Source organism: Cololabis saira, chromosome 21, assembly GCF_033807715.1.
Source record: "Cololabis saira isolate AMF1-May2022 chromosome 21, fColSai1.1, whole genome shotgun sequence".
Taxonomy (NCBI): Eukaryota; Metazoa; Chordata; class Actinopteri; order Beloniformes; family Belonidae; genus Cololabis; species Cololabis saira.
Genome location: NC_084607.1, coordinates 740,354 through 767,571, shown reverse-complemented (window position 1 = coordinate 767,571; position 27,218 = coordinate 740,354). Strand labels below are relative to the sequence as shown.

Below are 27,218 nucleotides of genomic sequence, written 5' to 3'. Positions count from 1 at the left end.
TTTAATACCAACATTTTTATTTCGTTATTTTGATTTTGACATTTTAAAACACTTTTAACATCATTCAAAGCAGAAAACACAGAAAAGAGAAGGCTGGGGAACGAGGGAAACTGGAGATTCAGGTTCTGCTGTCAGTCCCGTGTCCCAGGACCAGGTCCAGGTCTGGACCCTCAGACCTGGTCCAGGTCCAGGACCACGTCCTGGTCCAGGACCCTCAGACCAGCACCAGCGGGACCTCCTTGTCCCCCGTCCCCAGCAGAGGGAACATCTTGTCGCTGAAGGATCCGCTGAAGCTCCAGATCTCTGAGCCGGACTTGACGTTGTAAAAGGAAACCTGACGCTCCTCCACGTCCAGGAACACGCCCACCTGCTTGGGGTGACCTTTGACCTGCGGAGACACGCGGGGCGTTAGCTACATGTTAGCTACAGGTTTGATTGACAGCTCACAAGGCTCATACACATGTCTCCTCCTCCTCCCACGGAGCTGCTGCAGGGGATTCTGGGTAAAACTCCTGCGATACGTCACCGTCGCCGCCATGTTGGATGTTCAAGACTGTAAACTAATACAAGTAAATGGACTTATTTTCATAAAGCGTCTTTCTACAAAGAAATGTACGTTTTACGTCTCATTTATTCATTCACACACGCACTAATATACTTGGAAACAGTTAATTTTCTCAGATGGTAAAAATAAGAACTTTATTGATCCCACATGGAGTAATTCATGTTCTATCAGCTATAGAGAACAAGGTAGTGCCGAAAAACTATAAAATCAGTCTGAAAAATGGTTCAAATGTTATTTTGTTGTATATATATATATATATATATATATATATATATATATATATATATATATATATACATATATATATATATATATATATATATATATATATATGTATATATATATATATATATATATATATATATATATATATATATATACATACATATATATATATATATATATATATATATATACATGTATGTATGTATGTATATATATACATACATGTATATATATATATGTATATGTATGTATATATATATATATATATATATATATATATATATATATATACATACATACATGTATACATATACATATATATATATATATATATATATGTATATGTATACATGTATGTATGTATATATATATATATATATATATATATATATATATATATATATATATATATATACATACATACATACATACATATACATATATATACACACACATACACACACAAGAGGGTTAAGGGGCGGGGCACCTTGGTGAAGGGCGGGGCCTGAATTAAGGGGCGGAGCCTGAATTAGGGGGCGGAGCCTGAATAAGGGGCGGGTACCTTGGTGAGGGGCGGGGCCTGAATTAGGGGGCGGAGCCTGAATTAGGGGGCGGGGCACCTTGGTGAGGGGCGGGGCCTGAATTAGGGGGCGGGGCACCTTGGTGAGGGGCGGGGCCTGAATTAGGGGGCGGGGCACCTTGGTGAGGGGCGGGGCCTGAGTTAAGGGGCGTGGCCTGAATAAGGGGCGGGGCACCTTGGTGAGGGGCGGGGCCTGAATTAAGGGGCGTGGCCTGAATAAGGGGCGGGTACCTTGGTGAGGGGCGGGGCCGTCAGCGCCCTCAGCTGGCTGCCGCTCCACCAGATAGCGTAGTAGCCGTTAGCGGGACACATGTCGAACAGGCCCTTCCTGGGAGCTGATTCGCTGACCACGCCCACTTTCCAGTCCTTGTTGTCGCCCACGAGCACCTGCAAGACAAGGATCAGGGGTAAAATAAAACCTGCAAGACAAGGATCAGGGGTTACCCTAAACCTGCAAGACAAGGAGCAGGGGTTAATAAACCTGCAACACAAGGAGCAGGGGTTACCCTAACACCTGCAACACAAGGAGCAGGGGTTGATAAACCTGCAAGACAAGGAGCAGGGGTTAATAAACCTGCAACACAAGGAGCAGGGGTTACCCTAACACCTGCAACACAAGGAGCAGGGGTTGATAAACCTGCAAGACAAGGAGCAGGGGTTAATAAACCTGCAACACAAGGAGCAGGGGTTAAATAACCCTATGATGATATTATTGGTTGTTAACTGTGGTATAATGATCTGATTGGTTGTTAACTGTGGTATAATGATCTGATTGGTTGTTAACTGTGGTATAATGATCTGATTGGTTGTTAACTGTGGTATAATGATCTGATTGGTTGTTAACTGTGGTATAATGATCTGATTGGTTGTTAACTGTGGTATAATGATCTGATTGGTTGTTAACTGTGGTATAATGATCTGATTGGTTGTTAACTGTGGTATAATGATCTGATTGGTTGTTAACTGTGGTATAATGATCTGATTGGTTGTTAACTGTGGTATAATGATCTGATTGGTTGTTAACTGTGGTATAATGATCTGATTGGTTGTTAACTGTGGTATAATGATCTGATTGGTTGTTAACTGTGGTATAATGATCTGATTGGTTGTTAACTGTGGTATAATGACCTGATTGGTTGTTAACTGTGGTATAATTGTTTTTTGTTTCCATGACTGGTACTGTACCAACTGGTACAGATTTTGCTTCAATCAAAAAATATATTTTCTTTTTTTTTTTTTTTTTTTTTATAAAAAAAAAAAAAAAAAAAAATATATATATATATATACATATTTTCAATCAAAAAAAAACATTTTAATCAAAGAGAAAAAGTGTTTGAATGCAAAAAAAATATTTGAGACTCAAAAAAATTAATTTGAACAGTTCATTCTGAAGTGCCTGGTTTATTCCGATTTTAAATCCGAATAGAATTCCACGATCATGCATACACTCATTCAAAGAAAAAAAATAAATAACATGAAAAAATAAGAAAAATAAAGAAAAAAATATTTAAAAAAAATAATAAAATTGAATAAAATAAAATGAAATAACAAAATAAAAATAAATTAAAAAAAGAAATTAAATTTAAAAAATACATAAATGAATAAAAAAAAGTAAAAGAAAAGAAAAAAAAACAAACAAACAAAAAATATTAATAAAAAATAAAAATAAATAATAAAAAATAAATAATACATTTAAAAAAAAATTAAAAATGTAAATAACATTTAAATATAAAATATATATATAAAAAAAAAAAAGGGTAGGAAAGTAGGGGGTAAGGAGGTAGGAACCAGGTCCAGGTCCAGGTCCAGGTCCAGTTCCAGGTCCAGGTCCAGTTCTCACCTCCCAGTAGTGTCTCCCGGTGCTGAACCCCTCCTTCATGGTGACGCAGGACCAGACGTCGAACCTCTGCGGGCTGGTCCTGAAGATCTGCAGCTTCTCTCCTCGTTTCACCTGCTTCCGGTCCTCCGACAGAACCAGGAACGGGTACGCCGACACCGGGTTCAGGACCACGTCCTCTGAGGGGACAAGAGAGACCCGGAGACCCGGGTCAGGACAGGAGAACCAGCAGGAACCGGATCAGGAGAACCAGCAGGAACCAGAACTCACCCATGTAGACCCGGGCCTTCTTGTGTCCTGCAATAGAACCGAGAGTCAGAGTCAGAGTCAGAGTCAGGACCAGGACCTGGTTCTGGGGTCTAGACTGGGTTGGGGGTCCAGGTCCAGAGAACCACAAGGACATGGGGGACTCTTGGACCTGGTTCTGGTACATACCTGAGATCGTCTTGATCCTCTTCCCATCTGAGGGGAGACAGGAAACTGCAGTTAGTTTAGCTTCACCCCTTCACCCTTTCACCCCCCGGACCTAAACAACCACATATCTAAAGTTCGTTCCCTCAACAAGACCCTAGAATCTCAAGTAAACTCTATAATGAAACAATTCTTAGCTAACGACAATATTTTAAATGAAAATCCGTCATAGTACCTTAACAGCAGCTATGTTGCTAACAAATAGCGGTGTAACGATACAATAATCTCATGCTACAGTACGATACACGAAATTGAGGTCACGATAACGATACGATATTATAGCATTTTAATAAATAACATTGGGAAGTACGTGCTAACAGCTAAAGTGCATCTTTATGCAGACGATACGATAATCTACTCTGTTGCCTCTTCTCTAAACTCCAGACTGCAGGCCTCATTATAGGGTCTAAACCAAGGGTGTCAAACCCGCGGCTCGCTAGCCGCATGCAGCTCTTTTCCTGGTGTCATGCGGCTCTGGTGACTTTATTTGATGGTGCAGTGATAGACAGAAACTTAGGATGTGGGGGCAAAATATGCCACTACTGGAATCGAACCCACATCGCTGTTCAGGGGAAGCCTGCCAACCCGTTGAACGTTTAAAATATATATATAATATACATTAAATATTAAGCAATACATCAGTAGTGGACGCTCATTATATCATTCAGACCGTGGTATATGCTCATTATATCATTCAGACCGTGGTATATGCTCATTATATCATTCAGACCGTGGTATATGCTCATTATATCATTCAGACCGTGGTATACGCTCATTATATCATTCAGGCCGTGGTATACGCTCATTATATCATTCAGGCCGTGGTATATGCTCATTATATCATTCAGACCGTGGTATACGCTCATTATATCATTCAGACCGTGGTATACGCTCATTATATCATTCAGACCGTGGTATACGCTCATTATATCATTCAGGTATACGCTCATTATATCATTCAGGTATACGCTCATTATATCATTCAGATCGTGGTATACGCTCATTATATCATTCAGGTATACGCTCATTATATCATTCAGGCCGTGGTATACGCTCATTATATCATTCAGGCCGTGGTATATGCTCATTATATCATTCAGACCGTGGTATACGCTCATTATATCATTCAGACCGTGGTATACGCTCATTATATCATTCAGACCGTGGTATACGCTCATTATATCATTCAGGTATACGCTCATTATATCATTCAGGTATACGCTCATTATATCATTCAGATCGTGGTATATGCTCATTATATCATTCAGACCGTAGTATATGCTCATTATATCATTCAGACCGTGGTATACGCTCATTATATCATTCAGGTCGTGGTATACGCTCATTATATCATTCAGACCGTGGTATATGCTCATTATATCATTCAGGCCGTGGTATACGCTCATTATATCATTCAGGCCGTGATATATACGCTCATTATATCATTCAGGTCGTGGTATACGCTCATTATATCATTCAGACCGTGGTATATGCTCATTATATCATTCAGACCGTGGTATACGCTCATTATATCATTCAGGTCGTGGTATACGCTCATTATATCATTCAGGCCGTGGTATACGCTCATTATATCATTCAGGTCGTGGTATACGCTCATTATATCATTCAGGCCGTGGTATACGCTCATTATATCATTCAGGTCGTGGTATACGCTCATTATATCATTCAGATCGTGGTATATGCTCATTATATCATTCAGACCGTAGTATATGCTCATTATATCATTCAGGCCGTGATATATACGCTCATTATATCATTCAGGTCGTGGTATACGCTCATTATATCATTCAGACCGTGGTATACGCTCATTATATCATTCAGGTCGTGGTATACGCTCATTATATCATTCAGACCGTGGTATATGCTCATTATATCATTCAGACCGTGGTATACGCTCATTATATCATTCAGGTATACGCTCATTATATCATTCAGACCGTGGTATACGCTCATTATATCATTCAGGTATACGCTCATTATATCATTCAGACCGTGGTATACGCTCATTATATCATTCAGGTATACGCTCATTATATCATTCAGGCCGTGGTATACGCTCATTATATCATTCAGACCGTGGTATATGCTCATTATATCATTCAGACCGTGGTATACGCTCATTATATCATTCAGACCGTGGTATACGCTCATTATATCATTCATTATATATATATATATTTATGGACGTTTCGCAGGCAGCCATCGTCGACTCGACGGGCAGCTTTGTTGTATCATTCAGGCCGTGGTATACGCTCATTATATCATTCAGGCCGTGGTATACGCTCATTATATCATTCAGGTATATGCTCATTATATCATTCAGACCGTGGTATACGCTCATTATATCATTCAGACCGTGGTATATGCTCATTATATCATTCAGACCGTGGTATACGCTCATTATATCATTCAGACCGTGGTATACGCTCATTATATCATTCAGACCGTGGTATATGCTCATTATATCATTCAGACCGTGGTATACGCTCATTATATCATTCATTATATATATATATATTTATGGACGTTTCGCAGGCAGCCATCGTCGACTCGACGGGCAGCTTTGTTGTATCATTCAGGCCGTGGTATACGCTCATTATATCATTCAGGCCGTGGTATACGCTCATTATATCATTCAGGTATATGCTCATTATATCATTCAGACCGTGGTATACGCTCATTATATCATTCAGGCCGTGGTATACGCTCATTATATCATTCAGGCCGTGGTATACGCTCATTATATCATTCAGACCGTGGTATATGCTCATTATATCATTCAGGCCGTGGTATACGCTCATTATATCATTCAGGCCGTGGTATACGCTCATTATATCATTCAGGCCGTGGTATACGCTCATTATATCATTCAGGCCGTGGTATACGCTCATTATATCATTCAGACCGTGGTATATGCTCATTATATCATTCAGGCCGTGGTATACGCTCATTATATCATTCAGACCGTGGTATATGCTCATTATATCATTCAGACCGTGGTATACGCTCATTATATCATTCAGACCGTGGTATACGCTCATTATATCATTCAGGTATACGCTCATTATATCATTCAGACCGTGGTATACGCTCATTATATCATTCAGGTATACGCTCATTATATCATTCAGGTCGTGGTATACGCTCATTATATCATTCAGATCGTGGTATATGCTCATTATATCATTCAGACCGTAGTATATGCTCATTATATCATTCAGGCCGTGATATATACGCTCATTATATCATTCAGGTCGTGGTATACGCTCATTATATCATTCAGACCGTGGTATACGCTCATTATATCATTCAGGTCGTGGTATACGCTCATTATATCATTCAGACCGTGGTATATGCTCATTATATCATTCAGACCGTGGTATACGCTCATTATATCATTCAGGTATACGCTCATTATATCATTCAGACCGTGGTATACGCTCATTATATCATTCAGGTATACGCTCATTATATCATTCAGACCGTGGTATACGCTCATTATATCATTCAGGTATACGCTCATTATATCATTCAGGCCGTGGTATACGCTCATTATATCATTCAGACCGTGGTATATGCTCATTATATCATTCAGACCGTGGTATACGCTCATTATATCATTCAGACCGTGGTATACGCTCATTATATCATTCATTATATATATATATATTTATGGACGTTTCGCAGGCAGCCATCGTCGACTCGACGGGCAGCTTTGTTGTATCATTCAGGCCGTGGTATACGCTCATTATATCATTCAGGCCGTGGTATACGCTCATTATATCATTCAGGTATATGCTCATTATATCATTCAGACCGTGGTATACGCTCATTATATCATTCAGACCGTGGTATATGCTCATTATATCATTCAGACCGTGGTATACGCTCATTATATCATTCAGACCGTGGTATACGCTCATTATATCATTCAGACCGTGGTATATGCTCATTATATCATTCAGACCGTGGTATACGCTCATTATATCATTCATTATATATATATATATTTATGGACGTTTCGCAGGCAGCCATCGTCGACTCGACGGGCAGCTTTGTTGTATCATTCAGGCCGTGGTATACGCTCATTATATCATTCAGACCGTGGTATATGCTCATTATATCACAGCTGAGGGGATGAAAAAACTAAAGGCTGGGCTGGGTTTTTATTATCGAAATAGGGCCGGACCGGGTTCAGGACCCGGTCCTGGTTTGGGACCCCCCCTCACCTCTCAGGGACCAGTGGCTCTTCCTCAGACTGACCACGCTGCCCCTCAGACTCTCCGCCTGCGACGCCATCAGGTCCCCGGAAACTGCAACAGAGACAGGACTCAGACCAGGAAACACCTGTAGGACACCTGGAAAACACCTGGGGACACCTGGGGACACGGCCGCAAGGGGTGTGCGAGGCACGGGGCATCGCGCTATGGGCCGTTTTTTTTTTTTTTCTTTTTTTTTCGTTTTTCTTTTTCATTTTTTTCCTTATAAATATCAACAGTCACGTTCCATTGCATACCTAAATGTGTACTAGTCTGTGCATATCAATAAATATATGTGTCTGTTGTTCAATACAACTTATCAGACCAAGCGCAGACACAAGCTGCTCTGATCCAGACGGTGGAACGAGACAGATTCAGGAGATTTCCATCGGGGAATTAAAAAAGAAAAAAACTAAAGAAAATGGAAGAGTTTAATGCCTCTCTGAAAGGCTCGTTTGATAAATTTGTTACAAAAATCACCGATCCGACCGGGTCTCCAGCAGCCGTGGGGCCCGGCGTTGAGGCAAGAGATGATGATGAGGCAGGGGAAGGTATCCAGTATTTTGATCATTGGAGAGTTAAAATTGCGCATAAAGACACCCGATCCGACCCGAAAAAAAACAAAAATTCCGCACGGGCCCCCCCCGGCCATTTCGCACAGGGCCTCGCAAATCTCCCAGGCGGCTCTGCCTGGGGACACTTGGGGACACCTGGAAAACACCTGGGGACACCTGGAAAACACCTGGGGACACCTGGAAAACACCTGGGGACACCTGGAAAACACCTGGGGACACCTGGAAAACACCTGGGGACACCTGGAAAACACCTGGGGACACCTGGAAAACACCTGGGGACACCTGGAAAACACCTGGGGACACCTGGGGACACCTGGGGACACCTGGAAAACACCTGGGGACACCTGGAAAACACCTGGGGACACCTGGGAACACCTGGGAACACCTGGGAACACCTGGGGACACCTGGGTGGGGGTGCAGGACTCACAGGACCCCCGGGACCCCCGGGACCCCCTGGAGGAGCCCCGGGGCCGGGCCTCTCCGGTCTGGACGTCCTCCATCTTGTCCTTCACCTCCGCCAGGCCGATCTTCACCTCCTCCAGGTGCAGGTGGAGGTGGAAGTCCTCGTCCTCCTCGTCCCCAGGGTCCTGCTGCCCCCCCTCCTCCAGGGGGGCCGTGGCCTCCTCGAACCCCTGACACAGAAGAAGAGTTGGTTCCTCAACCATGGCAGAATTATCATATATATTTTATCATGACGATAACGAGACGGTCAGTTACCTCTGCACTTAAAAATAATGAATTCACCTGTAGTATCTTTATTGACCTTTCAAAGGCGTTTGATTCTGTTAACCATCAAATTTTTATGGAAAAGTTGCATAAATACGTTTTTTTACGATACTACATACAAATGGTTAAAAATTACGTCTCAAATAGAAAGCAATTTGTTTGTGTAATAGTTGCTATTCCAATAAGGCCAGATTACTTTGTGGAGTTCCGCAGGGCTCCATTATTGGACCATTATTATTTCTTATTTATATTAATGATTGTCTAATGTTTCAAATTTCATTTTTCCAATAATATTCGCAGAGATGACACAACCCTGGTGCTCTCGTTCAAACTTCAGCTCACTGATTAATGAAGCCAATGCTGGTTTAACTGAATATAAAAAAAATCTAATTTCATAATAAAAAAAAAAAAATGAAAATGAAAAAAAAACCCTAAAAGATTAAAACCTTTTTGAGTTTTCGTCGACTAAAACTATCACATATAGAAATAGAAATGGCTGCCAAAAACAACACTGCACAGAAGAAGAGGAGGATCAGGTCCGGCCCCGCCCCCCCCCGGGTCCTGGTCCTGGACCTGAACCAGGTCCAGGTTCAGGTCCAGGTCCAGGTCCAGGTCTAGTCCTGGTCCTGGTCCAGGTCCAGGTCTAGTCCAGGTCCAGGTCTCACCTGCAGGAAGTGGATGTGGTCCTGGCTGATGGCCGTCTCCTCCAGCGCGGCGCGCCGCTCCGACAGCCGGCTAAGCTCCGCCTCCAGGCGGCTCACAAGCCCCACCCCCTTTGACATCACGGCCTCCAGCTGGTTCTGGACCCGGTCCAACACCTGGGACCGGATCTGGTCCAGCGAGGCCTGGACCTGGTCCAGCAGCTGCTCCACGTCGCCCTGCTCCCGCTGGGCGTGGCTCTGGGGGGAGAGGCTAACGTTAGCTACCACGCCGTGGCGGAGAGGCTAACGTTAGCTACTGCACCATGGCGGAGAGGCTAGCGTTAGCTACTGCAACGCGGCGGAGAGGCTAGCTTTAGCTAACGCACCGCAGCGGAGAGGCTAATGTTAGCTACCACGCCGTGGCGGAGAGGCTAACGTTACCTACTGCACCACGGCGGAGAGGCTAGCGTTAGCTAAGGCACCGCAGCGGAGAGGCTAACGTTAGCTACCACGCCGTGGTGGAGAGGCTAGCGTTAGCTTCTGCACCGCAGCGGAGAGTCTAGCGTTAGCTTTGTATTGTTATATCGTTACATTTGTATTATTATATCATTACGTGTGTATCGTTAAGTTTGTATCGTTACGTTTGTATCGTTACGTTTCTGTCGTTACGTTTCTATCGTTACGTTTCTATCGTTGTATCATTACGTTTGTATCGATGTATCGTTACATTTGTATTGTTGTATCGTTACGTTTGTATCGTTGTATCGTTACGTTTGTATCGTTACGTTTGCATCGTTACGTTTGTATTGATGTATCGTTACGTTTGTATCGTTGTAGCGTTACGTTTGTATTGATGTATCGTTACGTTTGTATTGTTGTATCGTTACGTTTGTATCGTTACGTTTGTATCGTTGTATCGTTACGTTTGTATTGATGTATCGTTACGTTTGTATTGTTACGTTTGTATTGTTACGTTTGTATCGTTGTATCGCTACGTTTGTATCGTTACGTTTGTATTGATGTATCGTTACATTTGTAACGTTGTATCGTTACGTTTGTATCGTTACGTTTGTATCGTTGTATCGCTACGTTTGTATCGTTACGTTTGTATCGCTACGTTTGTATCGTTGTATCGCTACGTTTGTATCGTTACGTTTGTATCGTTGTATCGTTACGTTTGTATCGTTGTATCGTTACTTTTGTATCGTTACTTTTGTATCGTTGTATCGTTACGTTTGTATCGTTGTATCGCTACGTTTGTATTGTTGTATCGTTGTATCGTTACGTTTGTATCATTGTATCATTACATTTGTATTATCATATCATTATGTTTGTACTGTTACGTTTGTATCGTTGTATCGTTACGTTTGTATTGTTGTATCGTTACGTTTGTATCGTTACGTTTGTATCGTTGTATCGCTACGTTTGTATTGATGTATCGTTACGTTTGTATTGTTGTATCGTTACGTTTGTATCGTTGTATCGTTACGTTTGTATCGTTGTATCGTTTCTTTTGTATCGTTACGTTTGTATCGTTGTATCGTTTCTTTTGTATCGTTACGTTTGTATCGTTGTATCGTTACGTTTGTATCGTTGTATCGTTACGTTTGTATCGTTACGTTTGTATCGTTGTATCGTTGTATCGTTACGTTTGTATCGTTGTATCGTTACGTTTGTATCGTTGTATCGTTACGTTTGTATCGTTGTATCGATACGTTTGTATCGTTGTATCGTTGTATCGTTACGTTTGTATCGTTGTATCGATACGTTTGTATCGTTGTATCGTTGTATCGTTACGTTTGTATCGTTGTATCGTTACGTTTGTATCGTTGTAACGTTACGTTTGTATCGTTGTATCGTTGTATCGTTGTATTGTTACATTTGTATCATTGTATCATTACATTTGTATTATTATATCATTATGTTTGTACTGTTACGTTTGTATCGTTGTATCGTTGTATCGTTACGTTTGTATCGTTGTATCGTTACATTTGTATCGTTGTATCGCTACGTTTGTATCGTTGTATCGCTACATTTGTATCGTTGTATCGCTACGTTTGTATTGTTGTATCGTTACATTTGTATTGTTACGTTTGTATCGTTACGTTTGTATCGTTACATTTGTATCATTGTATCATTACGTTTGTATTATTATATCATTATGTTTGTACTGTTACGTTTGTATCGTTACATTTGTATCGTTGTATCGCTACGTTTGTATCGTTACATTTGTATCGTTGCATCGTTACGTTTATATTGTTACATTTGTATCGTTGTATCGTTACGTTTGTATCGTTACATTTGTATCGTTGCATCGTTACGTTTATATTGTTTTATCGTAACGCTTGTATTGTTATATCATTACGTTTGTATTATTATATCGTTACGTTTGTATTGTTATATTGTTGCAGGCCCATGTAGTTGGACCCATATAACGTGTCCCTCACTACTGAAGCGGTTCCTGTTTCCCGTCAAAAGCTTAGAGCGAGTGTGATGGATTTAGCTCCGCCCACTGGGGATTTAGCTCCGCCCACTGGCTGCTGAGTGGGAGACAGCAGAACGATAAAGGTAGCGGCGGTGAGATAAAGGTGCAGGTAAAGGTGGAGGTAAAGGTAAAGGTGGAGGTCCCACCTCTGCGGCGGCCATCTTGGTCTTCAAGTCTCCCAGACGAAGCTCCTTCTCCCTGATTTGGTTCAGAACGTCCTGCTCCGTCTTCGCTACCTGTTTCTGGAGACACAGGTGAGATACAGGTGAGATACAGGTGAGTGACGGGTGAGACACAGGTGAGATACAGGTGAAACACAGGTGAGACACAGGTGAGATACAGGTGAAACACAGGTGAGATACAGGTGAGACACAGGTGAAACACAGGTGAGATACAGGTGAAACACAGGTGAGATACAGGTGAGACACAGGTGAAACACAGGTGAGATACAGGTGAGAGACGGGTGAGACACGGGTGAGACACAGGTGAGACACGAATGAGACACAGGTGAGACACAGGTGAGTGACGGGTGAGATACAGGAGCTTACCTGCTTGCTGAGCCGCTCCGTCTGCACGGAGACGGTTCTGTGGGTCCGATGTTCCTCCAGGACGCAGATGGCACAGATGCAGCGCTGACACGTCCTGCAGTAAACCTGGACACACGAACGCACCGTCAGGAGAAACAGGAAGTAGAATTAACGATGCAGTAAACCTGGACACACCAACAATAATAATAATAATAATTAAAGCTGCAGCAGCGATGAACGGGCCCTCCCGCGTGGAATTTTCACCAATTATGTTCAAGGACTTAAAACCGAGTCCGATGACACCACCATGACTCTTTATGTCAAACCATTCCCTGGCCCTGCACCTAACCTGGGACTTGCTGATTGGGCCGGAGCTTCAGGAGCTGTTTGCACTAGCGACGCTGGCGCGGGTTTCCGGGTTATAAAAACCCAATGTCAACAACATTTCAAAGTAGAGGGCCCCCCCTCTGCCCTAAGGGGCCGCCTCCCCTCACGACGAGGCTCGACTCGCTCGAGGCTTTTATTTTGGCATTACTGCTCTCTGTGCCTGCAGCTGAGGCCTGTAGCGGAGCCAGAGGGGGGGGCAAGGGGGCAGTCGCCCCAGGGCCCACACGTTCAGGGGGGCCCAATGAGAGGGCCCCGTTTTGTGTGATACGTTCATATATAATCGTAAAATGTGTAGGTTATAATAACGATAAAATGTGCATTGTGTGGCCAGTGTAGGTTAATTCTTACTTTACTACTGTCCTGAACGCATCAGGGCTGTGAGCCAACCTGATTGGCTGGAACTTAACTTGTTTCGTTTTTTATATTTGAACTAACTCGTCTTGTATGTGAGACTGCGGCATTTTGGAGGGAACTTTGAAAGAGGAAAAATGGAGAAGAAAAAGCACCAGTCTGGATCGTTAAAAAGAAAGGTAAAAGAGAGAAAGGAGAGGCTAGTTGCTTCCTGTCCGCGGCGGAGGTGTGAGGTGAGCGGCGGACAGTCCGCCGCTCACCTCATATTTTGCAACGGCGCCGGTGGCTGATGAGGAGGCTAGTGTTAGCTGTAGCGGCCGTTACATTGTTTTCAACGTTACTTGGAATATATTGTTCGAACCGAGGATGATGTTCTGGAGTTCGGAGTCTGTGAATTGGTGCAGCGGCAAACAAGCGCAGAGACAGCCATCGGTGAGCACATAAATAATGATCAGAATGTTGTTATTGCCTTGACCACCTTAATGTACCTTGTGTTGTTGTCAACTGTAATAGACCGCCGAGTCTATTTGAATGCATATTGTGTGCAGTTGATACATTTTTAATAGGCTATGCGTTTTGTTGTGTTTAGACCGCCGTGTCTATTTTCTATTTATAGATCTCATTAATGGCCTTATAGACAATTGTGTCTATATTCTATCTGAATAGATTGTGTAATTGTAGTTTACATTTTATGTTTTAAGTTATATTAAAGATGGTTTTGGCTCAGACCCTGTGAGTCACTGTCAACCAGCACCAAGGACAGCTCTCAGATTGACGGCTGTCAGGCTGCGTGGCGTGTGTGTGTGTGTGTGTGTGAACTGGTTTGTGGCACCTAGGCTTGCTTGGCTCAGTAAACGTGAGCATTTGTGTTGTTTGCTGGGTATGATGAGGTGTCCGTTATCTTTAAGTTGTTGAATAGTAAAATAATTATCATAAGGGGCCATTGAGAATGCTCCGCCCCCTCTGTGCTGAAACCCACGCTCTGCCACTGGCGGAGGCTAAAACAAAACAGAAGAAATCAGCAGCACAGAAACGAAAAGATAGAAAAAGCCATTGTAATGGCACCTTAAGTTCTTTTATTGTAATTTTATTGAGTATGTCTTTGTATTGGGACTGAGTTGGGAATGTTTAATGTGAATTTTATTTATATGCTGCTATGTTGGTCAGTCATGTGTTTTTTCTTATTTATTGTATTTATTTATTTTGCCATTTTGTATAAAATACCAGTCTGAGATGGATGTTTGTTTAGCCCTATATGATGCAGTGAGTTGGAACTTGGAGGTCATTGGTATTTTGCTGAATGCAGCAATAAAATGAGGAGGATAATAATTATAATTGTTGTCATGACACTTTCTTTGGCTTTCTCGTTTCTCATTCAGTTTTTACTCCTTATATTGTCTAAAATTGAATAGGGGAATACACAGAGCTTTGCCCTGTTGCACTATTCACCACCCTGCAGTTATTATTATCCTGTGCTATGCATTCATCTGCTGATCTGGAATGGTCTTTTTTGTTATAATCATTGAAGCTGCTTGTGGCTGTCAATCTGTTTCTAAACGACTTAAAGTCATGCAAAGTTAACCGATCCGACCCGTAAGATCCCAAAAATTTTGCCAGTTTAGGCCCTCCGCTACGCGGGGGCCCCTTTGGGCTCAGAACCCATAAGGGATTACACCTGGCGACGCCCCTGGCTGTTTGCTTTGGTGTTTGTGTTGGTGTTGGTGTTTTTGGTGTTCAGCACAATTGACCACATTTTTGCAACAAGAAGTCAGGGGGTAAGGGAGCCCTCTTGCCCGGATGGGACATTTTTTGCTGGATACACAATGGATTCCTACAAATACTGGAAGCCTTTGTGCATGGCAATCATGTCCATCGAGGATGTAGAAGATGCCTTCATATTTGGATTTATGATAGCAGGATTTCTCTTGATCGGAGGAGGGGGATTCCTGGTGTACCGACAAACGCGTAAGTGGTCGACAGCTGTTCTGGCTCTTTCAGAGCTGCCGGACGTGGCTGAAGGATCAAGCAAGGAGATCAACACTCAGACTGTAACGCTGGGGGAGCAAAGCCGTAAGCTGGATGTGATTCTGGAACAGAATCTCAGGCTGGCGGCGTCTTTGAGCTCATTGGCAAGATGGATAAGACCCTGGAGAAGTTGGAAGCTCGGTTTGGCGGGAATTGACCACAATTCGTCTGATTGGAGTCGCCATTGATGAACCAGAGACTGAAGGCAGACGGAAAATTACTGAGGCTGCCTGTTTTCAATATAATTGTTGATTCTATAATCTGGCCTTGACAGGGCGGTTTGGCCGATCGCTCTGGTCACAATCTCCCTGGTGGAATGTAAACAAGGTGACTCTGCCCCCACTAACCCTCCCCTCTCAGGAACATCTGTGGACCTGGATCAGAACTGACCGAGCCGTCTGATAACACCAAGGACATTGACTGAGAGCAGCTCTGAGAGAAGTTCACAGACAGACACTTACAAGCACACACAATTCCCTCAACTCAACGCCTTCCTCGGCTCATCCCTCTTATCAGCCCCCCCAACAGTCTCCGGGTTTCGAGCGCCAGACGGCGATGACTTGGACCCCCACACCCACATGCAAGTCCTGTGATGTCTGTTGTTCTGTGTGCTGCTGAGGTGTTTTTTTGCAACTTGATACTGTGTATTGTATGATACTTAGTGTGAAGATGTTTTTTTCCTCCCCATCCCAGTGTTACCCTTCGTGTTCACAAAACCATTGTGTCGCCGCCGGTGTATCCAAAGTCAAAAACAGTTTTCTAAGCTGACCTAATAAACCTGATTCTGATTCTGATTGGTGTTTTTGGTGTTTGTGGTGTTGGTGTTTGTGCGGCGGCCCCTCACCTCCATGAGGCGGCGGTGCGTGCTGCAGGTGCGGCCCCTCAGGGCCTCCCCCGGCTCCATCAGCGGGTGTTTGGCGTAGAAGGGGGAGGAGTTGTGCGGCTGCAGGTGCTCGGAGCAGTAGGAGGCGGTGCAGGTGAGGCAGGAGCTCTGGGCCGGCCGCTTCACGCCGGTGCAGACGTCGCACCACACCGTGTCCTCCGGGGGGGGCCCGTCGGGCCCCGCCGGGGGCCCCGCGCCGGTGCTGGGGCCCCCGGCTGTGGGGTCGGGCCACGCCGGGCCCCCCGTGGCGGCGTCGGCGCCGTAGCGCGACAGCTTGTACTTGTCGGCGATGAGCGCAAACACCTTGTTGATGCTGAGCTGCGGCCGCTCGTCAAAGCCGTGTTTGCAGAGCGGACAAGTGCACACGGAGCTGGACGCCCAGTAGCCACCGATGCAGGCCTGGGGGGACAAGGACCGGATCAGAACCGGGACAAGGACCGGATCAGAACCGGATCAGAGCCGGTGTTCTGTCGATTTTTGCTACCCTATCAAAAATGCTACCTAATGGTTTTACAGCTACAATTTTACTGTGTTTTACTCCCTAGCCCACTTCTTTTCCCCCCAAGTAAATAAGGCCAATGACTGAATGAATATCCTACGGAAGAGCATCAGGGCCAGGCAGGAGAAAAATAAAAATAATATTTTAGAGAAGGGAAATTTGTTTTTCATGATGCACTTTGAGAAAAAAGTCAAAATTTCTTGAATAAAGTTGAAATGTTGAGAAAAAATGCGAAATTTTTTATTCTTGAAATCATATTTCAACATTAATCTCGACATTTCGACTTTTTTCTCGAAGTGCACAATAAAAAAAATCTTCCTCCTAAAATATTTTTTCTCCTGTCTGGCCCTGATTCTCTTCTGCAGAGAAATCTAACATCAATATTTTCCAGCCTGAAGGGGCTGAAGGGCAAGAAATGATGGGCAATAAAATCGACTGTGAAGAACCACAAAGTAGCAGTTCTGGACGGGTAGCGTGGATGGACTGAACACCGGGACCAGGGACCAGAACCAGGACCAGACCCCGGACCAGAACCAGGGCCAGACCCGGGACCCCGGAGGTCGTAGCGGCTCCGCGGCGTCTCACCTGGCAGAAATTGTGTCCGCAGGGCGTAGAAACCGGGTCACTGAACAGATCCAGGCAGATGGAGCAGGTCAGTTCCTGCTCAGAGAAAAGATCCGGGGCCGAGAACAGATCCGGGGCCGCGGGGGCCACGGGGGCCGCGGGGGCCGCAGGGGCCGCGGGGGCCTCCGCCATGATGATGCTGGGGAGAAAAGATCAGGAACCAATCACAGATCAATAACTCACAGATCAATAACTCACAGATCAGGAACCAATCACAGATCAATAACTCACAGATCAATAACTCACAGATCAATAACCCACAGATCAGGAACCAATCACAGATCAATAACTCACAGGTCAGGAACCAATCACAGATCAATAACTCCCAGATCAATAACTCACAGATCAATAACCCACAGATCAGGAACCAATCACAGATCAATAACTCACAGGTCAGGAACCAATCACAGATCAATAACTCCCAGATCAATAACTCACAGATCAATAACCCACAGATCAGGAACCAATCACAGATCAATAACTCACAGATCAGGAACCAATCACAGATCAATAACTCACAGATCAATAACTCACAGATCAGCATATACAGGAAATCAACAATCAGAACAAACTGAGCTGCTACAGCTGCAGCAATAATGGAATAAGCTGGAGAGAGATTTGAAATCAAGTAGAACCTTAACTTTATTTAAAACAACATTGAAAAGGATGATTTGTCTAAAGTAATGAGTAGTTGCTGTTGATTTGTTATTCCTTTATTTGGTGATTTGATTTGATTGTTCAAGGATGAAGGAAACATGTAACTGCATCTACATGTAACTTTTTATTAGTGGCTCCTCCTCCATAGCTCTGCAATAGCAATGGAGGAGCAGCTAGAGGCACTATTGTTATTGTGTGCGTTTCTTCTTATTATTCATTTTCCGGACAAACTTCGGCGCGTAACTAGTCCCGCAGCTTTGAGAAAACGCGAAAAGTAAAAACGTAGAAACGTGCGCCTTAAGCGGGAATCGTGTGCTATGACTTTTATTAGCGATTGGCATGCATGTTTTTGCGCAACGTGCAAAAACGTGCGCTTTTAGCGCCATCCGGAACGCATTGGGAGAACTTTGGGGCCTCACCACTCGCACACCGTTACTCGAAAAATTCTGAACCGATTTAGAAAGTTGTAGGCCCTGAATTTAACTACAGTCCTGTGGATTTTCAGAGCGATGGCACAAATAGTTTTTGCATGAAGTGCAAAAACATTTCCAAATTTCCAAACTAATGGGGAGATTTTCCCATGTAAGTGAATGGGGCAGAATGTCACACTGTGGCTGGAAGGAGGTTAAAAAAAACCCAAAAATCACCTTTTTTCTGAGTCACGTATCTTTCTCATACTTGCACGTAGAAATGTCATTCAAACTTCAAAACGGAGGAAAACTTCTCTTCTCTCTCCAAACCTGAACCTGTTTTTTCCTAAAATGTACACTTTTCAAGATATGAGCGCTCAAGTGAGGGCTGGAAATCACTTTTTTGTCACATTTAGAGTGGAGCTCTCATTTTTTAGAGTGGGAGGGACAGTAAAAAAATGACCTTAATTTATATTTGTAACTCGAGCTCATGGCCAAACCGTGAAAGCTAGAAAGATAATTTTTGGTCAGAATGTAGACATAAGTGTTGGGATTCATAAAATGTGACTTTGACAGGCGGGGTATGCACAAAATCTAAACGGGGAGGGATAAAGTGGCGCCAATTTCTGCCTCAGTCCCCATTCACTGTAATGTAATCAAAAGTTTTCTTCAAAAAAATCTCACTTTGTTTTCGCACTGCCGTTACTAACACATGTTAAGGAATATCTGAATAAAATTAAGATTGTCAGAATCTGCCGGGTTCTGTGTCTCTCACGATGTCTTTATTTTTCTGCTAGGAGCTACAGTTTTCTCACAAATCGAAGTTATTTGAGAACTTGTCACAAGGCAAAAGCTGGTTTTTAATTATTATTATTATTATTGTATATATAAATATATACATTTGTATATTATATATACAAATTAGCCCCGCCCCTTCTTCTGATTGGTTGTTTCTATTTTCTGCTATAACTTTTGAATGGTTTGACATAGAGAATCCTGTGTGGTGTCATTGAGTCCTTCACCTTTATTGCTTGAAAAATGCAGCAATGTACACAAATGTGCAGCAGCCCGCCGTGGCACTCTCAAAATTTCTGCGAGGAAATTTTTCTAGTTTTATTATTTATTTATTTTTTTTTTTTTTTCATTATTTCGGTTTTTATTATTTTTTGTTATTATTTCGGTTGATTTTCACTGGTTTTTAGCATTTTATGCAAATGTAACCCCAAGACAGTATATAAAGTAATGAAATATAGACACGTTATGCAATTATAACTGAAAACTTTACTGTTTTCACACCTTTAAACAGATTTAAAGGTAAAAACATGTCACCAGTTATTCTGGTGTCATGTTTTCACACCTTTAAACATATTTAAAGGTAAAAACATGTCACCAGTTATTCTGGTGTCCAACAAAACATTCCGTTTTAGGTTAAAACCACATTCCAGCTCCAGTTCAGGTGAACTCTCACACACACAGGTGAAGCAGGAGGATGGTGTGGGCGGAGCTACAGATGGAGGGGTGGGGCTACCGGTGGAGGGGCGTGGCTACATGTTGAGGGGGCGTGGCTATATGTGGAGGGGGCGGGGCTACAGGTGGAGGGGCGGGGTTTATTCTGCTGACATCAGAGGAAGATTGGGAAACTGAACAACACGTGGACCTGCAGGACCAGGTCCAGGTCCAGAACCAGGACCAGGAATCATTTCAGTTTTTATTAGTTTTAGTCTTGTTCGTTCTCCATTTAGTTGTGTCAAGTTTCAGTCGACTAAAAGTCTGAGCATTTTAGTCTGATTTTAGTCAGAATTGTCCATTTTAGTCTAGTTTTAGTCAAAGATTGTATTGATCCAAACCCTTTTTATAATTCAAACCAGGTTATCTTATTATTCTATTATTGTTTCCTTCTAGACTCCAGAACACATTAATTCCAGAAACAGAAGACTCATGAGTTTACAACATATTGATTTTTCAGGAAACTGAAAGACGATTCTGCATTTGTTTTATTGTTATTTGTTTTATTTGCACATCGTCAGCTGTATCTGGAGGGACTTGGAAGAATGTGTAATTAAAACTGGACAATCATCACGATCACAAGTTTAACTCCTGGTCCAACAAATTATCACTTGATATAAAGAAAAGTTCATACGTGTTATTTTCCTCTAGAAACCAACAAGCTGCTAACGCCGGCCAAATGTTCTTATTTACAATAACATTTTGGAAAAAGTTACGGTAACTAAAGTTCTAGGTTTATGATTGATGAAAATCATATTGCATCATCTCGTACAAGATTGCGAGGTTTATGAGTAATCAGACATAAACGGCATCTATTACCAAGAAAAATCTATATTAATTTATATTATACTATGATTTATCCTTATATTTCACACTGTAATGTTATTAAGGCAATAAGAACCTTCAAGAGCAACCTCAACTGTATCTTAATCTGCAAAAACCTTTTATAAAATGATTCTATTTCCCACCAGACTCACCAGATCCTCCCGTTGTTCTAATCCCTAATTATTCTCCCTATTTCTGCTGGAAATGTTTTTCACATTTGTCTTTTTGTCTATTAATCCATTAACAAGCTACTCCAACCGGTTTTCATTCTTTATTTCAATTAACTTCCCAAATTCATCACTTTAATACCAGGTCTAAAATAATCTCCATCAGCTTTTCAGGACGACTTTTTCACAATTTCCAACGAAATTCAGAGTTTCCTCTTTATTGGAACATCTTACCACATTATTATTATTATTATTATTATTATTATTATTATTATTATTATTATTATTATTACCACCATATTAGAGAATAACCGAGTACAAATACTTTGAGGAAACTAATCACAACATTGTTACCAGCCCAACTTATTAAAGCTTAACCATCATTTCCAGAACTTCCCTCATCAGATTCCTGTTTTTCTAGTAATTTATCTTATTTTCCTTAGTTGTCCATGTTTTACATGTTTCCATAGATATATAGTTTGTTTCTTATGGGGGTATTATTGTTCCAATATTATTTGTGTGTGCGTAAAAAAGATGTGTCCATGTTATAACGATTCGTATTCCTAATGATAAACATTTGTATGTAAATAAAAAAGTTGTAACAAAATTCTGCTGTCACACACATGAGTGATAAATGATTAGGGTTAGGATTGTTTTTATGTGAGTAAGAATCTAAAGTCTTGTGAATACAACTGTAATTTCTACGACTACGAGTTTTCACTGTGAACACGAATTCAAGTTTATGGTACGAGTCGAAAAACTGTTGAAATGACGTCACAGGCAGAAACAGCATAGACATATATACGTAGAGAAACATTTTCTCATCAACAAAACATGTTATTTTCTGTCTAAAAAATGGCAAAAATAAGAACTTTATTGATCCCACATAGGAGTAATTCATGTTATATCAGCTGTAGAGAACAAGCTAGTGCCGAAAAACAATATATATCCCCCCTCACAAAAATAAGAAAAATAGATCAACAAGAGGTGAGGGGGGATATATATAGTTTTCCGGCACTAACTTGTTCTCTATAGCTGATATAACATGAATTACTCCTATGTGGGATCAATAAAGTTCTTATTTTTACCATCTGAGTAAATTAAATATATTATATTTGGTGCCTAACTGTTTCCAAGTATATTAGTGCGTGTGTGAATGAATAAATGAGACGTAAAACGTACATTTCTTTGTAGAAAGATGCTTTATGAAAATAAGTCCATTTACTTGTATTAGTTTACAGTCTTGAACATCCAATATGGCGGCGACTTTGACGCCATATTGGATGTGGCAGTTGGCTCCATAGACATCATATAGTGTTCTATATGATGTCTATGGTTGGCTCACTCGTAGACACACTCGATGGGGCGTCTACGTTTATATGTCTATGCTGTTTCTGTCTGTGACGTCATTACAACAGTTTTTAGACTCGTACCATAAACTTTAATTCGTGTTCACAGTGAAAACTCGTAGTCGTAGAAATTAGAGTTGTATTCACAAGACTTTAGATTCTTACTCACATAAAAACAATCCTAACCCTAATCATTTATCACTCATGTGTGTGACAGCAGAATTTTGTTACAACTTTTTTATTTACATACAAATGTTTATCATTAGGAATACGAATCGTTATAACATGGACACATCTTTTTTACGCACACACAAATAATATTGGAACAATAATACCCCCATAGTTTCTCTACAGGATAAACATCCACATCTGATGGGTTTCTGGTTCCTCCTGCACATTTTCTGATTATTGTATTTCTTTTTCATTTCCTTTTTTTCTACAAACTGTTTGTCTGTATTTTTTAAAACTGTTGTATATTTGTATATAGAACTACTGGTTCTGGTTCTGGTTCTGGTTCTGGTTCTGGTTCTGGTTCTGGTCCTGGTTCTGGTTCTAGTCCTGGTTCTGGTTCTGCTCCCCCCCCCCCAGCTGAACCAGAGCTGAATGATCCAATCAGAACCAGCTGCTGGTTTTTACTTGAACACCTAAAACTCCAAATATTACCAGAATATTTGTCTTATTTCTGTTAAAATGTCTCATTTTTAGTCCAAAAATCTCATTACACTTAAAACAAGACTCTCGTTTTCCTTCTTTCTTTCTATCTTTCTTTCTTTCTTTCTTTCTTCTTCCTTTCTTTTTTCTCTTTCCTTCTTTCTTTTTTCTCTTTCCTTCCTTCCTTTATTTTGGTTGAGAACATGTATAATATTTGTCTTATTTCTAGTTAAAATGTCTCATTTTAGTAAAAAAATCTCATTACACTTAAAACAAGACTCATCACTGGAAAAAACAACAATTTTCACCTGTTTCAAGTAGATTTTCACTTGAAATAAGTAGAAAAATCTGCCAGTGGAACAAGATTTTTTTGCTTGTAATAAGAAGATAAATCTTGTTCCACTGGCAGATTTTTCTACTTATTTCAAGTGAAAATTTACTTGAAACAGGTGAAAATTGTCAAATAACGTTATTTTTCTGGTAATGAGTCTTGTTTCACCTGATTTAACTGCTGTCAAACCACTGAATGAAGGACAAAACGATAACAATCATCCCTGTTTTAAGTGTAATGAGATTTTTGGACTAAAAATGAGACATTTTAACTAGAAATAAGACAAATATTCCTGGTAAGATTTGGAGTTTTTGCAGTATAAACAACAATCTCGTCGACTTAATTCAATCATTTTAAACAGAATCTCAGGAACATTTCATTGATCAGATTAACTAATGATATTTCTAGATGTATTATGTTTTCTTTAATCATGTAGATGTAATTGTCTTTGTTTTTACACTGCAATCATTTATTCTGCATGCTTTAAATCTTTGTACAATCTTTTGCTGTATTTTACAGGTAGAGCCTCGTATTTAAGCTCATTATTTCAAATCTCTCTCTTTACTTTTGGATGTTACTGGTTCTGTTTTTTCTACTATGCTGAATGCCCTGATCATGCTCTGGCCAACCGCTTCATAATTATGCCCTCAGGTCGGCGGTATTATGTGCCGGTGCGGAAAACTAACCGCTATGCGGATTCCTTTGTTCCATCTGCCATAAGGAGCTAAATGCAAAATGAAACTTAAGTTTTCTTGCTATGAACGACTGTGAACCATAAAGAATTTGCATTCTGCTCTGCTGTGCTGTCACTGGTTGTGGTTGTTGTTGCTGATGTGGTCGTGGATGTTGCCCATTTTGTGTATTGTGTGCTGCTGCTATGGACAGGCCGACTGTAGAAATGAATTGCCCTTTGGGATTAATAAAGTATTCTGATTCTGATTCTGATTCTAAATAAATCTAAATCTAAATCTATTTCCCTCCAGGTCCAAACAGCTTCATGCACTGAAAATAATAAATCTAATCATGTAAATGTAACATATTTAAATCTGTGATATTAACCATTAAACATGAAGTTTGTTGCTTTATATAATATATAAAATATCTGGCTTGATCTACTTTAAAAACATTAAGTTGACTTTAAAAATAAAAAAGTGAAAAAAAATGAAAAAAATAAGTTGACTTTAAAATGAAAAAAAAGAATTTAAAGATTAAAAAAAGTTAAAAAAGTTAAAAAAGGAAAAGAAAATGAAAAAAATAAAAAATTAAGTTGACTTTAAAAAGAAAAAAAAGAATTTAAAGGAAAAAAAAGAAAAAAAGAAAAAAAAGGGAAAGAAAAAGTAAAAAAAGTAGAAAGTAGTAGAAAAGGGGCAAATTTAGGATTAGCACCAGCACATTTTTGTTTGTGAATAAAGAATTTAGTGTAAATAATGATAAAAAAACAAGTTAAAAACTAGATGTTTTCATGTAAAGAAACAAAGTTCATTTTTAATTGTTAACATCACAGATTTATGTTTTATTAACTTTAGTTTTTCAGTGTAGGTTTTTACTTCCCCCCTCAGGTCCAAACAGATTCACATTCAGGGATCCGTTTGTTGGTTAGTGGCTCACCTGAAACCTGGTCCTGGTCCTGGTCCTGGACCTGGTTCTGGTTCTGGTTCTGGTTCTGGTTCTGGTTCTGGTTCTGGTTCTGGTCCTGGTTCTGGTCCTGGTCCTGGTTCTGGTCCTGGTTCTGGTTCTGGTCCTGGTCCTGGTTCTGGTCCTGGTTCTGGTTCTGGTCCTGGTCCTGGTCCAGCAGAGTCCAGCAGGTCCAAATTTCCTCTCAACCCGGTCCAGAGAGTCAGATAATCAGCAGCTGCAGCAGATTCTCAGCTTCCTCTCCTTCAGCTCGACTCCCTTCAGTCCCCAAACCTGAAACTCCGGTGTGTGACGTCACGGGGGGCGGGGCCAGCAGGTGAGTAAATGTGGGCGGGGCCAGCAGGTGAGTAAATGTGGGCGGGGCCGATTATGGGTAAATTGAATGACTGTCACAGAAACACAGACAGGAATGTGAATTATTTCCACGTCGATATGAATCCGGTCACGTGACGGTCGGACCTGCAACCGGTCGGTCCAGGTTCTGCCAATTTCTGCTCCCTGCCAGAAAATGCTCCCTTGTGGTTCTGCGCATGCGCACAGTCGATTTTCAGTTTCTTTTTTTTTATTTTTTTTTTTAATTTAGTTATTTTTTATTTTATTGAAAGTTTGCAATATACAAACAACATACAACAAGCTGACATTTCAGTTCACAACCTGTGCAGTCATGCATTATCAACAACAAGAACATTTGAAAAGAAAATAAATCAAGAAAATTAAATAAATAAAGAAAAAAAATACATGAAAGAAACAAAACCTTTATAATATTTCGCATAAATTGAAAATTATATTTGTGACGGCTTAATGGTTGAAAATCTCAGAATGGATATCCATCATTGATAAACATTTCTTATTTGTGATTAATTTAAGAGACTTGAGATAATAATTAACTCTGGAAAAGAGTTTTGGAATTTACATTTATGGATGTGAAATTTTCCTAATAAAATATAAAGATCATCGACAATGCTGCATACCTTTTTTTTCTTTAAATTCAAAATAAGTGATAATGTTCTTCCCGTCAATGTTGATCTGATGTGTTGTTTTACAGAGTATTTAACTCTCAAGTTTTTTCTTTTCTTTTTTTTTAATTTATTTTAAATGTTTTTAATTGAAGAGCTGCAGCTCCTGGATCCTCTTCGTGACGTCACATGCGATTAAACCTTTATTTAAACCTTTATTAAACAGTCGGACCAGGTCCAGAACCTGGTCCTGGTCCTGGTCCTGGTCCTGGTCCTGGTCCAGGTCCTGGTCCTTCATGTTTCCTTCATGTTTCCAAAGATAAATAAACTTTAATCTCTTTCATCAGTCTCTTCTGCAGGGGGGACCGTGCGGGGACCGTCGATCTCCGCGCATGCGCAGCAGCGGCGGAGTCCTGCCGCCCTCTAGCGGTCTAGAGCGGAACTGCAGCTCAGCGGCGCCTTTACATCCATAAACTACAAAAATCAGTCAGCAGTTGTTTAAAAATGAATGTAATAAATTAAAATAAACACACACATTGCTTTTCTCATGTTTCATTTGTTTTTCTATGAAAGCCCATTTCCGCCAGTAAAAGAAAAAAATAAGATTAAAACTTAGCATTAAAAATAAAAATATCCCCACGGTAAATCATAATTATGAGATAAAAAATCGAAATTATGAGATAAAAAGTCGGGATTATGAGATAAAAAGTCACAATTATGAGATAGAAAGTCATAATTATTACTTTTTATGTCATAATGACTTATCGTGGGGATATTTTTATTTTTAAGTTTTCATCTTATTATTTCTTTTACTGGCAGAAATGTGCTTCCATATTTATTATTGTCATGATTATGATTATTGTTTTTTTTTTTTTTTCAACAGTTCTTTATTAACAGAACAAACATCAAACAATACAAAAGCAAGTCTTATCAATGAAATATCAAACAGCAGAACATCAGCCAGGGGCTAGGCTGCTAAATAAATACAGAAAATATGGTGCACAAATCACAAGTTTTCATAGCTTTCTTGTTATTCGAGTCACAAATAC

At 40.9% G+C, this 27,218-nt stretch overlaps 1 protein-coding gene across 1 annotated transcript; it reads right to left on the bottom strand.

The window, feature by feature from the left end:
* LOC133421928 (E3 ubiquitin-protein ligase TRIM39-like) lies at positions 1 to 25,446 on the bottom strand. Its single transcript, XM_061711730.1, has 13 exons — positions 25,187 to 25,446; positions 17,644 to 17,821; positions 16,521 to 16,958; positions 12,935 to 13,039; positions 12,533 to 12,628; positions 9,926 to 10,159; positions 8,962 to 9,166; positions 7,929 to 8,012; positions 3,643 to 3,669; positions 3,478 to 3,504; positions 3,211 to 3,386; positions 1,602 to 1,757; positions 1 to 388 (listed from the first exon to the last, which is right to left on the bottom strand). Exons 2-13 carry the CDS (start codon positions 17,812 to 17,814, stop codon positions 215 to 217), a joined length of 1,893 nt encoding a protein of 630 aa, XP_061567714.1. The 5' UTR covers positions 17,815 to 17,821; positions 25,187 to 25,446; the 3' UTR covers positions 1 to 214.
* Positions 25,447 to 27,218: the final 1,772 nt, after the last annotated feature.

What these genes read in the sequence shown, in the direction of transcription:
- LOC133421928 (XM_061711730.1), bottom strand. Translation starts at nt 17,814, where the DNA reads ATGGCGGAGGCCCCCGCGGCCCCTGCGGCCCCCGCGGCCCCCGTGGCC. An exon ending in GCGGACACAATTTCTGCCAG is followed by an intron (nt 16,959 to 17,643) that starts GTGAGACGCCGC and finishes TTGTCCCCCCAG; the next exon opens with GCCTGCATCGGTGGCTACTG. An exon ending in CCGGGAGACACTACTGGGAG is followed by an intron (nt 1,758 to 3,210) that starts GTGAGAACTGGA and finishes CTTGTCTTGCAG; the next exon opens with GTGCTCGTGGGCGACAACAA.